The following is a 14,129-nucleotide window of genomic DNA, read 5'->3' on the forward strand; positions in this document are numbered from 1 at the left end:
TCTATGGATAGGGCTTCCAGAGCTAGGGTTAGGTTTGCTATGGGTAGAGCACTTGGAGATAGGGTTAGGGTTCCTACAAGTAGGGCACTTGGAGCTAGGGTTAGGGTTTCTATGGGTAGAGTGCTCCAAGATAGGGTGAGTGTTCTAATCGATAGGGCACTCTGAGATAGGATTAGGGTTCTTGTGTGTATGGCTCTGTGATATAGGGTTATGGTTCCTATAGTTAGTGCTCCTGGATCTAGGTTTAGTGGTCCTGTAGTTAGTGCTCGCAGATCTAGGATTAGTGTTCATATGGGTAGGTCTTTCAAAGGTAGGATGAAGTTTCCTGTGGGCAGGGTCCTCTGAGATAGGGTTAGGGTTCCTATAGGTATGGGACTCCAATCTACCGTTAGGGTTCCTATGGGTAGGGCACCTGGACCTAGGGTTAGGGTTTCTATGGATCGGGCGCCCTGAGCTATGGTTACGGTTCGTATGGGTAGTGTGCTTGGAGCTAGAGAGAAGCGCATCTGGGAGAAGCAGTTTAAGACCAAACCATCAGGACCCACCTCATCACAATCACATTGTCTCTGGCAGGAGACAGCAGGTCATCTGAACCTGATGTCTCTGCTAACCACAGCCTTCCTTTGACACTTCAGCTGTAGCAGTCTGCCTCACACCGCCCCATAGCTTGCTAGCGCTTGAGTCCGATGATACCAGGGTTCCTATGGGTAGGCTCTCGGGGCTAGGTTTAGGGTTCCTATGGGTAGGACTCCCTGAGCTACAGTTAGGGTTCATATGATTAGGGCACTTGGAACTAGAGTTCAGGTTCTCATGGGTAGCGTATTTGGAGCTTGGGTTAGGGTAGAGTACTTGGAGCTAGGGTTGGTGTTCATGTGGATAGGGCTTCCAGCCTAGGGACAGGGTTCTTATGGATAATGTACTTGGAGTTAGGTTTATGGTTATTACAGTTAGGGCACTTGGATCTAGGGTTAGGTTTCCTCTGGGAAGGGCTCTCTGCCCTATGGTTAGAGTTCCTATGGGTAGGGTACTTAGAGCTAGAGTTAGGGTTCCTGTAGGAAGACTTCCAGCTCTAGGGTTAGAGTTCTTATGGGAAGTGTACTGGGAGCTAGGATTGGTGTTCCTGTGGGTAGGGCTTCCAGCCTAGTCTTCGGGTTCCTACGGGTAGGGTACTTGGAGCTAGGTTGATGGTTCCTGTGGGTATGGTATTTGAAGCTAGAGTTAGGGTTCCTTTGGGCAATGGTCCCCACCCTTGGGTTAGGGTTCCTATGGGTTAGGTACTTGGAGCTAGGGTTAGGGTTCCTATGGGTAGGGTTCTTACAGCGAGAGGTAGGGTTCTTATGGGTATGGTAGAATGCCAACTATAGTAGAGAACTTACAACACACTACCCTGCAGATTTAAATTATTTATGATGTAATAGTAAAATAGTTGTGGTTTGGGGGACCTCCTGCTCATTAATTTGATAAACTGTCACTGTTTATTCTTTCTCTTATTTGCCATATATTTACCTAAATGTAAATTAATCATAGACTCTAAATATGTTTTTTTAAACCATTTACCATAGGGATTAAGATGTGTGCCATCCCTCACGTCATTTTAAAATCTGGTGGTTTAATCCTTGGATAGACTGCTGTATATTCTTGATTTGTATTGAAAGGTAAAAAAATAAAGATGAACGAAGAATCTATTGAGTTGCATTAGTTATGTTAAATGTCATGTTTGTTTAAAAGGAAATACCCAAGAGACTACTTAGTGCTCTGTTATTCAACCTAATGCATTTTGCACTCTGGTTTTGAATAGTAGAGAAGATCCTGCAAAAAGTGTGTTTATGGTCAAGATCTGCTTCTGGAAATGCTAATATAAAACATGTAAATGGATCGTATTTGAATTTAGAAAGCAGTGCAAGCGGCAACTCAGGTGTCACTCTCCCGATCTGCATTTCTACCAACTCCTCATCATTACAGAGATCTAAAGATAATTCCTCATCTTAAAATCAGATTTAACATTGTTGACATATTTTTATTATTTCCATCAGCAATGTACTTTTAATGTTCTTTTTAAAAAACTAAATACAAATTCAATATAGTTCCAAGATATTTAGATATAAAAATTACAATAAAGACTGAGTTTGTGGGGATATAAATGTGAATGATTAATACCAGATCTGTTTAATTTTCCTGGAATCCAGTGAAATATACTAAATACTATGGAACTCAAAGTTTTTACTCTGAAAAGATGACTGTGTAATAGTAGCACTTGGTTGTTGTGCGTATTTATTTCCTGACATTAATGATTTAAATATGTCTAATACGTCTTGTTCCTATTAGCACAGCAGAACTAATACAGAAAAGGAAGAACAAACTAGATTCACATATCATCAGCATCGTTAACCCAATTCCAGGCGCAGAATCGTTATTTTTGATGCATTAAGCCAGAAAGGACCCAACTTGTTTTTCTGATTACAGGTTGATTTGAAGCACTGACCATTTTAAAAATCCATAATTTTACCTGTAAGATAAGTAGGATTTTGCCATTTGGGCCCAACCCTATTTCTCTATCCGGTAGTTGTAATGTACAGTAATTAATATTCCCATATAAAATTAATGAGACTACTTATGTGAGCAAAGGCTGCAGGATTGAGTGCCTGAATCTTTTTTAGAGATAAGTAGTTTTCCTTCTTTGGCACAGAGTTGTTTTCTGCATGTTTAATGCTGTCAGATAATTCCTTGATGTTTGTTTGCTTTAGCGATGACTACTGTTACTGAGCAATCTGCTGTAAAATGGTTTATAAAGAGGACAGCACTGTTCTTAGTTTTGCTATTTCTGTTCATTATGGCCCCAGTTCAGAAAAGCATCAAAGTTTTTGCCTAACTTTAAGAATGGATCAGTCTTATTGAAGTCAATTGAAGTCATGCTTAAAATTAAATGTTCTTAAATATTTTGCAGGATTGCAGCCTAACTGTGCTGCCAGCAGCAATTATTTCCATTTCTTCCAGGTTAACTGGACACTTTGGGCCAAATGCTGCTCTCATTTACTGTGCGCTTACTCCAGTTCACTCCCTGGAATTCAGTAGTTACTCCAGAGTATTTACATGTGAAAGCAAAACTTGGTCCATAGTCTTTTGGCTTTTCAATGAGTTTTGCACAGATATAAATAAGGGCTAAGATTTGAGGACTTAATTTTGTGTTTTTTCCTGATACCAGCAGGTTATTTTAATTATTTTAATTCCATTTGCAGTTGTATGTTCGGTTTGTATCACGCTAGTGAATGCATCTGATTCATATTAATTATAATGAACTTTACAGCTTGCTACCATCATAGGACTCCCTAAATCAGAAATGATGGATTGTCAGATTTGCCAAGTTGGAATAATTTACCCAGAGTTGTGGTGGATACTCCATCACTGGAACTTTAAAAATCAAGATTGGATGGTTTTCTAAAAGACACACACTAGTTCAAACAGGAATTCAGGGAAGTCCTGTGGCCTGTGTTATACAGGATGTAAAACTAGAAGACAACAAATGGTCCTTACTAGCCTTATAATCTATTAATCAAATTGAGGTTATGTGAAATATTTTTTACTAGGGCTGTCAAACGATTAAACAAATAATAACAATTAATTGCGAGATTAAAAAATAGACATGTTTCATCACAGTTTTAATTGCACATTTAAACAATAAAAATACCAATTTAAATTTATTATAAATATTTGTGGATATTTTTCTACATTTTCAAATACATTGATTTCAGTTATAACACAGAATACAAAGTGTACAGTGCTCACTCTATATTATTATTTTTGATTACAAATATTTGTACTGTAAAAAAAAGATGAGAGTGCAATCTACAAGTCAAAACATGAATGGGCATATGAACTTTTCGCGTATCTGGCATGAAAATACTTTGCAACATTGACTGCAACAGAGCCATGTGACCCCCTGTTCTCACTTTCAGGTGTCCTTGTAAATAGGAAGCAGGAAGCATTATCTCCTGTAAATATAAACAAACTTCTTTGTCTTAGCGATTGGCTGCACAAGAAGTAGGACTGAGCGGACTTGTATGTTCTAAAGTTTTACATTCTTTTCTTTTTGAGTGCACTTACGTGAAAAAAAATTCTATGTTTGTAAATTACACTTTCACGATAAAGAGATTGCACTACAGTACTTGTATGAGGTGAATTGAAAAATGCTATTTCTTTTGTTTACCTTTTTTTACAGTGCAAACATTTGTAATAAAAATAATATCAAATGAGCACTGTACACTTTGTATACTGTGTTATAACTGAAATCAATATATTTGAAAATGTAGAAAAAAATTCAAAAATATTTATAATAGATTTAAATTGGTATTTTATTATTGTTTAATGGTGTGATTAAAACTGTGATTAATCGGAACTATTTTTTAAATCTAGTCAATTTGTTTTGTTTTAATTGCTTGAGTTAACTGCAATTAATTGACAGCCATCATTTTTACTAACAAAATGGATGCCGCATTGTTATTTTTCATATCCTTCAGTTTACTGGGGATAGCATCACCAGTATACTCCAGCTGCTTTGTGCCAACACAGCAGTGTAAAGCAACCATAAAACCAGTTTAAGTGGCCACTTACCCTGTATTTACAGGGGTTTAGCATCAGTGGAGTCAAACTAAGGAGGCAGAGCATATCTGTGAATCGAGTTCTAGGTCTTTAACCCATATATGGGCCCTGGCATGGTGAGAGACATGTTGATGTATTTAAAGTCTTTTAGCATTAATTTCGATAATGCACCTAATACTCCTGTATTGCTGTTAACTACTGAAAATATATAATTATTCAAATGCATTAATAATAATCTTAAAAGAAACATGCACTCAGATAGACTCGGTCAAGTACTTATTTGGTTAGAGGCATAGCAGACTTTTTCTGAATTATAACTTATATTTTCTTGGGTCTCATTAATTGTACATAGGAGAAGGGCAAAGTTCTTCCCTCAGATCAGAATATAGAACAATGTTCTGATCTCCTTACAGTACATGACTAGGTCTCTAATTGACATCGGGCAGTCAGTACTTATAGATAGGGTGACCAGATGTCCTGATTTTATAGGGCCAGTCCTCATATTTGGGGCTTTTTCTTATATAGGCTCCTATTACCCCTCACCCTCTCTCCTGATCTTTCGCACTTGCTGTTTGCACACCCTACTTATAGAGAGAGCCCTTACCTTCCATTGACTTGTGGTGTAGCACTGAGCCCATACAGATGGCAAAATAACCAAGGTCAGCCGTGAGGATCATTCTAAGGCTGAAATTTTGCTCTAAGAGCTTTCAGTCCCTGGCTTTCCTGATTGTGGATCCAAACTGCTAAAAATGAAGAAGTCTTGGAGTGGCTCAAAGTTTTTCTTTTCTATTCAGAACAGGCACATGCTTATCAGGGAGAAGGATGTCCTTCAGATTCAGTGCTGCAGTATTACAAAACTTGTTCTGTCCTTGTGAAGAGAAAGTTATAGGTCTGAAGAGAAAGTTATAGGCAGATATTATATACTACAAAAGCCCCAAAACAAACAAACAAACAAAAACAGAGAGTGAGAGAGACACACACATGCTGGTCCTTGAACTACGGCAAAGAGATATTGTATTACATTTTTCAGTGTTTCCTAGGAAACCAGTTCAGTGTAAAACAAATTCTTTGTCCCCTTTGCAAAATTGTTTGAACCATCACATCTCATAAAAGGTTGCTTCACAAGCAATTTACACAGCATTAGAAAAAGCTTAATCTGCAGTTTGTGGCACGAGTGAAGGTGATACCTTTATCAGAAGCTTACATGCACTAGATTCTATTTGTTGAAAATTGATAAGATTATGCCATTATTTCTGAAGAGTCTCTGAAATAAAATCTTTGTTGTGTGTGTCTGTTTTTTGTTGTTGTTTTGTTTTTGTAGATAAGTCTTTTCTGTGCACCAGGGCAGCATTAAAAAACCATGAAATTATTTCTAGGGGTTCTTATCAGCATGTCCATGCTAGACTATTGTTTGAGAGAGAAATACACATTTATTTCTTGCTGAGCATTCAAGAAGCTTGAACAAGATTTCCATAGACATTGGGTTTTACTCACTGTTTTTATTTCAAGGAGCGATGCATGTGCTGATTTATGGGTTCCCATCTGCGATAAAGGGTTCAGAAGGTAGGAACGAAAGAATATTCTTCTGACTTGAGTTGTTTGTGACGTCTATTACAGCAGGATGAGCTTCCCTCCAGTGCAGGAAGCTTGCATTAACGGTCAGATCCTCAGCTGGTGTAAATTTTCCCAGCTTCTTTGCAGTCAAAGGAACTACGACAATTTACACCAGACGAGGATCTGTCCCTTCTGGTTTAAAGTGGTATTGTCCACAGGTATCTGTAGGCTCGCTGCACCAGCATGAATTTCACCAGTAATGCTGAATAGTGACGAGCTTGCAGGGTTCTCTGACCCTGAAGGATGTAGGGTCCGGGGATCCTACATTTCTGAGGTTCATAGTTTTAATTTTTTTGTTGTTTTAATTTTAAAGTTAGTTTAAAGCCAGGTGTAGAATTTCCATTTTATAGACTGTCAGTTCTGAGCAATTTGATGACTTACTGCTGCAGATAGATTGGCCTTTGCTTAGATGTGACCTAATGGATCTGTTCTAGTCCCATATTCTGTCATATATAATTGTTACAATTTCCCATCACGCTCATTGTGATTTTTTTTCTTCTTGTAGTCCAGAGTTCAGCTACATTTCTGATGATCTCTGACAATATTTTATTATTCTATTACTTACGATGCTATTATTCTGTGCAATGGACTGCTAGCCACATTATGCACACAGTTGTGGAACTTCCAAATGCATCATGGCCAGCAAAGGAAAACCCTGATCTAACTGAATTAACAGTGGTGCTGTTATGCTGAATAGAGTTTGCCATGAAACACGAAGCAGATGTGACAATGATCTTGGTGAGGCATATTTCTGTCCTTACTCCCAGACAAGTTAACTGTTAGCCAGACCATTTTGAAGGATAGCTCTCCTTTGCTGATCAGTACTCTCACCTACCTAGACATGTGACAATCCCTTTAGAACTGGTCGTTAGAAAAAGCCAAAGACTTGAATAACAGAAAGTTTTAAATACAGATAATAAACTTGCCTAATTAAAAGGAGATGCAGATGGCACTGTCACCTAGCAATTTTCACCTCACGTACTTTAACTCCAATTATAGCCCTTCCCTACAGACTTACACTGTTTAAATTACAAAGTCAGAAGGATGGATGACTATTTACCTGTTTCTATTCCTATAGATAAGTCTAACACATTGTCCTTTTTCTGTTCAAGGCATGTGATGATGGTCTTAGTTTTTGTTTGGGAAATAGAATTAACTTCATTCTTTAAAAAAAGAAAAAGAAAAACTCCTAAGAGACTCATTAGCAGACCTACTCATCAGCATGAAGCACATGATTGTTACACAACACAGTTTGTTCTTTTGACACTTGTTGGTTGGAGGAGTATCATACTTCTGCGAAATACGTGTTAGTAGATAGATAGCTATTGTTTATCTGCTGCTTTTCAAGTCAGTTTCCTATTGCATTTTGCCTTTTGGCACACTATAGGAAGACTGATCTGGTTCCCACTGCGTGAAATTTGCTCCTCCCTACTAAAAGCCAGAGTAAATGGGTTTTGTGGGGTGAATAAAGCAGGATTTGTGGGGGTAGAATCCACTCCAACCCACGGACAGGCTACAGAGATGAAATAGCAGCTACTGTTCCTTTGCATGTGGTGATACCCAGCGATTGTGGCCATTGTTCCTTCTGACCTGCCCTTTAAGTTCCACACCACGCTATCCGGAGCTGGCACAACGTTCCTCTCTGACACTCTGAGCTCAGGAGGTGCTTAACCCTGTGTCCACTGAAGTCAATGGTAAAGCTGTCAGTGGTGCAGAAGCTCCTTGGTGTGGCTGCTCTGCTTGCACCATCCGTGCTGCGCGGCTTCTGTAGTTCAGGGTCTATTTAGGCCGCGCACTGGAATTTCGTTCACTTCGTTGAACAAAAATATGAGTATAGACAAAAACTGAATGGTTGCATTTCCAGGCCAGCTTAGCTAAGCCCTTTGCCTGGCCAGAACCACCCAACTTCAAGCTGTGTTGGCTCCCTTTTGGCAATAGAGAAGAGATGACAGCCCTGGTGGACTTGCTCGTGTTAGAGGACCTAGGCCCACAGCGGGAGTGAATGTGGCTTTTAACGTTTCATGGATTTTAGAGTTCGAGATGGTACAAAGCCTGGATCTTCTCAGATAGAAATGTTTTTTCTCCGTCTGCATTGTGAGGTTAGGCTCCTTTGTACGAATTGAACATACTGTATCTGGTAGTGCAACCCCTCACGATGGTGAGCACTGTTAGGATATAGATATTCAGGCCTGTCTGTAAAGGCCTGTACTTTAAGAATTTAGGTGTATTCTTATCACTTGGCTAGTTAGAGGTATAAAAGAAAGAATCAAAATCACTGTCTGCCAGTGTAAGGTCCTTCTCTTACTGTGACAGTCTGAGGCCCTGTTCTTAGGCTAAGGCCTTTGGCTAAGCAGCAGAGGCAGCCAGAAGCTGGGAAGCGACCGGTCACATCCTCACATTCCAAACTAGTCACACTGAAATAAGGTGCTATTGGGCTGTTAGGCACTATCATGACAGGATTGTATTCCTATCACCTCCAGAGAAAGGGAAGTGCCTAGAAAATGTAAAAGGAAACTTAGTTTGATAGCATCCTGTCTGGCAAGAACTCACTTATCAATAGCTGGGATGTGAAATCCTCACTTCTGTATTGTTTTGTCATTATAGTTCCCACTTTGCTATTGTTTGTCTGTATAATCTCTGTCTGGTTCTGTGATTGTTTCTGTCTGCTGTATAATTAATTTTGCTGGGTGTAATCTAATTATTGTGGTGGGATATAATTGGTTAGCTAATCATGTTACAATATGTTAGGATTGGTTAGTTAAATTTCAGTAGAATGATTGGTTAAGGTATAGCTAAGAATATTACTATATAAATTAGGGGCAAACAGGAAGTAAGTTGGGATTCGAAAATAAAGAAAAAGGAACTTGTATTTATGCTTGCTGGAAGTTCACCCCAATAAACATCGAATTGTTTGCACCTTCGGACTTCGGGTATTGTTGCTCTCTGTTCATGCGAGAAGGACCAGGGAAGTGGGAGAGTGAAGGAATAAGCTCTCTAACAAGCACTTGCTCATGAAAGTAGTTCCATTGATTTTAGTGGAGCAGCTTAGGTGAGTGTGACACTCTCTCTACACCAGAGCAACACCCTGGCACCCCCATATTTGCCATGGTGATATGATTATAATATGTTTTGTACAAAGTATGGCTTGTGAGGTATCATTTTAAAAGTCTTGACCTGTTTACCATTGATATCCTGTTAAATTGTATGGGCTATCATTGTATGTGCAGTTATGAAGTTTTTCTGTGTGCATGTTACTGAAATGTGTTGTGAAGTCGGAAACATCCACAGCAGCCTTTCAGGTACAACAATGGAGAAGTCAGACATCACTGATGGACCATTAAGGGGACTCCACGCTAATAAGGACTATCACAGAATCTGTATATAATGAAGACTTCTCAGAGGGAGCACACAGACAATGGACACTGCTTGATTCACATCATAGCAAAAGATCTTTCCAGGAAGCTGAAGAACCTATAAAGGAGGGGAAGTGACATCATCATTTGTCCTCACTCCCCTCACAACTCAACACCTGAAAACACATCTGGAGAGCAAAGATTTTGAACTGGGAAGGTGCTCCCACGCTGAAAAGAGGAATCCCAGCCTGTGTATGAACTGTACCACCAGGGTGAGATACTACTTGATTCAAATCCTTTCTAGTTTATAGAACTCAGATTGTGATTCTACTTTTATTTCTTAGGTGACCAACTTTGAGCTGTACACTTACTGCTTATAATCTTTTAAAATGTATCTTTCTGTAGTTAATAAATCTGTTTTATATTTTACCTAAAACAGTGAGTTTTGCTTGAAGTACTTGGGAAATCTACTCCTGAACAAGAGCCAGTGCATGTCCTCTCCACACTGAGGGAGGGGTGGACTGGGTAATAAACTTACACTGGTCAGGCTTTTGACCAGGGCAAGGCAGTACAGCTCCGGGGTCCTGGGGAGCTGTAGGGAATTGGCTGGAGCTTCTCTATTGTTGGTTCATGAGTTGCTGACAAAAGCATTAATGTAACTCAGTTGGATGTGTCCCTGCCTGTACAAGTGCAGTACCTGGAGGGGTTTGCAGCTTGCCACAGCATCACAGTGTGAGAGGGAGCCCAGGTTGGTAAGACAGAGGACTCAGCAGTACCTCAGGTCCAGGCTCCACCCTGGGAAACCCATCACAGTAAGTGCTAACCACTAGGTAAAAATTGCCTAAATGGAGCCAGTGAACAAGGATTTAATCTACAAAATCCACTTTTTGGATTCATTTAGCAGAGTATCTTTCATTTTGTGCAAAATATTTATGCAAATTAATGCTAATTTGCAATGAGCTTTCACACATCATAACAACATGCTAAATGAGGTCATCATGAGTAACAGTATTAACAATGAATACTGTGTCATTAAATTGATTAAACTGCTCAAAAGTGCCATTGTTTTTTCCTGACCCATCCAGATCAGAGTAATTTCTGCAATATGGTACCCAATAACTAATTTTTTTTAATAATACCTTCAATTTTTTTAAAACAGCAAATGAAAAATGCCTCATTTCATGATGCACATTTTTCTTTCTCATTTATTTCTTCTCTACTAGGCCATTACTGCAGCACATTAGCAGGATGGATGACTGCCTCTACAGACTATTAATTCTTCTGTAGAGACTGCCTTGAAGAAGGTGATTGGGAGGAAGAGTGGCTTTGAGGCTTGCACCTTATCCCAGAGAGAGATGCTTTGTCATGCAGGCAGATTATTTACAGATCCCCCAAGGGTCCTCCACAGAGGATCTCTGCTTTTGCACCCTCTGCATCACGACCGTGGTTTGCAATGACCGTCCTTCTGCTGAAAACAGCTGGGTGGGGTTCCCAAAAAAGTCCTTCAGTCCTACTCTTAGATCTACCAGGGTCTGAAGTGTTCTCTGTTGTCAGGTACTCAGCAGTCTAAGAACTCAGCAAAAGAATTCTTACATGGCAGCACAAGGCTTTCCAGCTGGCCTCCACTTTTTATCCCCTTAAATCTAATTTTCACTTGCAGAAAGGTTCTGTATGAAACAGTATTCTGAAGCAAACCAGGACAGAAAATGCTCAGTCTTCCTCTCATTCTGTTCCAAAGGCTAATGGGGCTAGGGCTAGCATAGAATTATTTAAGTGGAATACATGCTAATGTCTGAAGAAAACAATCCAAATGCGATTAGTCAAATGGGAAGTAGAAACATGGAAAATAGTAATGTTGAAAGAGACTTAAGAGTGACAGTGGACAGCAAATTAGACATGAGTTTGAATGTGTTACAGCAGCAAGAAAGGTAAATGCCATTTCGGATTGTGTATACCAATGTGCCATGTCATGGAACTAGGAAGTAAGGGCACACAGGTAGTGTTGGGAAGAGCACAGTATAAGTACCTAGCTAGACAACAGTCCCTCCCTATATGCAGTAATGCAACCTTACCTAGAATTTTGCGTTCAGTTTTGGGTGTTGTCTCATTGCTGGAAAGCTATTCACAACTGGAGGCAGTTGAGAAAACAACAGAGTAGGTTGGGGGCTGGAACAACTGAGGACGAGAAAAGAGTTAAATATGTCTAACCTAGCTAAGCAGCAACTAGTGAGGGTAGGACAGAATGTGATTACAGTTTAAAGCTGCTGTAGCTGAATGGGAAAACACTAAGGGGAGGAATTATTTAATATGAACAATAACCAGGAATAATAGAATGAATGGGAAGCCTTAGACTAAATATCAGGGAAAAGTTCTTGATAGTGAGATCTTTTAGCTTGTTGACTAATTTCTCAAGGGAACTGGCAGATGCTCCATTATTTGGCACATTTAAGACCAGGCTGGAGAAAACATAGCACGAGAGAATATTCATGCATTAGCAGGAGATGGATACTTTGTACCCTCCCTTATAGACCTTTTCCATTTCTATGCTCTGTGATTTTTATGAAACTTCTAGGAGCTGATCATGCAAGATGTTGAACACTTCTTGAGAGGTGCTGAGTGCCCTCAGCTCCCAGTGAGGGAAAGCAACCTCTGGTGGAATCAGAGTCAGGGTTGGAGCAAATGCAAATGTAGTGGACTCACCTTTATCATCAGTAAGTGTGCATCCATGCCCCATCTAAAATTCAGTATGATTTGCAAATTCTGTTCAGGAAAACCCTAGGTCTGACAGAAAAAGGCAAGGATAGTTTTGTGGGTGAGGCACTAGACAGAGGGTCAAGAGACTTGAGTTCATGGCTCCGCCACAGACTTCCTGTGTGAACTTGGGCAAGTCATTTAAAGGATGATTCAAAACCCACTGAAGCCAATGAGAATGTTCCCATTGATTTCAGTGGACAGTGGATCAGATCTTTAAGCTATAGGCCCATGCCCCATATGTAAAATGGGTGTGTGTGTGGGGAGGGGGAGAGCGGGGGGTTAACGGTTGTAAGGGACTGCAGAAGACTTTGTTACGGCCTAGCTAGGGAACTTCCGCTTTCTCGAGGCCGTCCGGTCACTGTAGGACATGGGAAACCAGCTATAACCAGCTTTAGGCCGGTTCCATCTGCCCTGCATGGCCCTTTGCCAGGTAGCAAAAAGCCCCTTTAGGAAAGTACCTAATTATATATTCATGAGCTGTTTCTGTGTAATGCTTATTATGGCTCGCTGGTCACCCCTGCGTCGGACTCCGTCCCAGGCAAAGCTCCGGTGTGCTGGGTTCTCCGCCTACGTGACAGCAATGCTTGGAGTCCCCGTTGCGGGTGTGTCACTAACCTTCAATAAAGCCAATAACTCGCTGCTTAGCTGCGTCTGAATGTGGGTCTCGTTTTCCAGAGTACCTCTGCTGGCCTGCGGTGCTTCGAACACCTTGGCCCAGAACAACGGTAGTTCCCTACCTTACTGGGATGTTGTGAGGATTAACTGACGTGTGCTAGATGTGAGAGCTAGTAATGGGGACAGATGGGTATATGGGGATCTATCTAGACAGTGTTGCAGGTCAGGAGTCAGTTACATTCCAAGAGCTATTTAGGAAAGCGTGCGCATGGCCTGCACGATGACTAACATCGATTATTACAGTGTAGCCCTCACTTCCATTAGCTTTAAACTCATATTATAAAACTGTTAAAATAACGTTTATTTGAAAGTTTAATAGCTTTTTTTTTAAAGTGGTCCACATTTATGGAATTCTGTTAGACAATATAGAGTATGCAGGTAATTTTTAATAACATCCAGGAATGGATAAATAAACTCCTTTAGTCTTTAACTGTTTAGTTGTATTTTCTTGAAAAATTAAAATTGAATATGATAACATCCTGTAAATCATGCCCAGGAAATTTAATAGTTTTATGCCTGCCATGCGAAACTTGTGACCCCCCCCCCATATTTACTAATACATAAAAAAGGAACTGAAGTACCATCTGTATAATGATCTATTTTTGGTGGACCACGCATGATAAAATCCCAGCTTTGATCTCTTAAACTATCAAGTCTGCCATAAATATTTGATGAACAAGCCCATAAAAAGAAAATGCGGAATATGAATAGAGGGAGAGCAAATATGTAATTCAATTTTTAATTACCAGTGTCTCATGCTAAAGTCAAGTTCATCTTCCATAAGAGCAGAAAATAACCTACAATTCCCTCTCTTATTGTAAGCTTCTTTAAACAATCAGCATCACGTCTCAGGTTAGAGCTTTAAGGGGGGAGAGAAATCATCACCAAAACAAAAGAACAGGACACACAGACTAAGGTAGAACAGTCTAGTTTTATTACCTTATGCAATCAAGAGCTTTTTTCCTTTCCTTTTCTTTTTTTCCCCGTTCTTTCTGGGTTTTTAGTTTGTTTTTTTTGTTTTGTTTTTTTTACAACATACATTAAGTTGTGAATCAGATGTTAGGGGGATGTGGAGATGAAGGAAAGTCAGTGACATCACAATATTTTACAACTTTACAACAAATGAGAGTCTGAATT

General features: G+C 39.8%; 1 protein-coding gene across 1 annotated transcript in view; it reads right to left on the reverse strand.

Moving 5' to 3' along the window:
- Positions 1-4,854: 4,854 nt before the first annotated feature.
- SEMA6A (semaphorin 6A) overlaps positions 4,855-14,129 on the reverse strand; it is a 143,071-nt gene continuing 133,796 nt past the window's right edge. The window contains exon 19 of the mRNA XM_073344771.1: positions 4,855-5,487. Coding sequence (XP_073200872.1) covers positions 5,480-5,487 — 8 coding nt within the window. The 3' untranslated portion in view covers positions 4,855-5,479. The remainder of the gene's footprint in view (positions 5,488-14,129) is intronic.

Source organism: Lepidochelys kempii, chromosome 5 (assembly GCF_965140265.1).
Source record: "Lepidochelys kempii isolate rLepKem1 chromosome 5, rLepKem1.hap2, whole genome shotgun sequence".
In the NCBI taxonomy this organism is placed as follows: Eukaryota; Metazoa; Chordata; order Testudines; family Cheloniidae; genus Lepidochelys; species Lepidochelys kempii.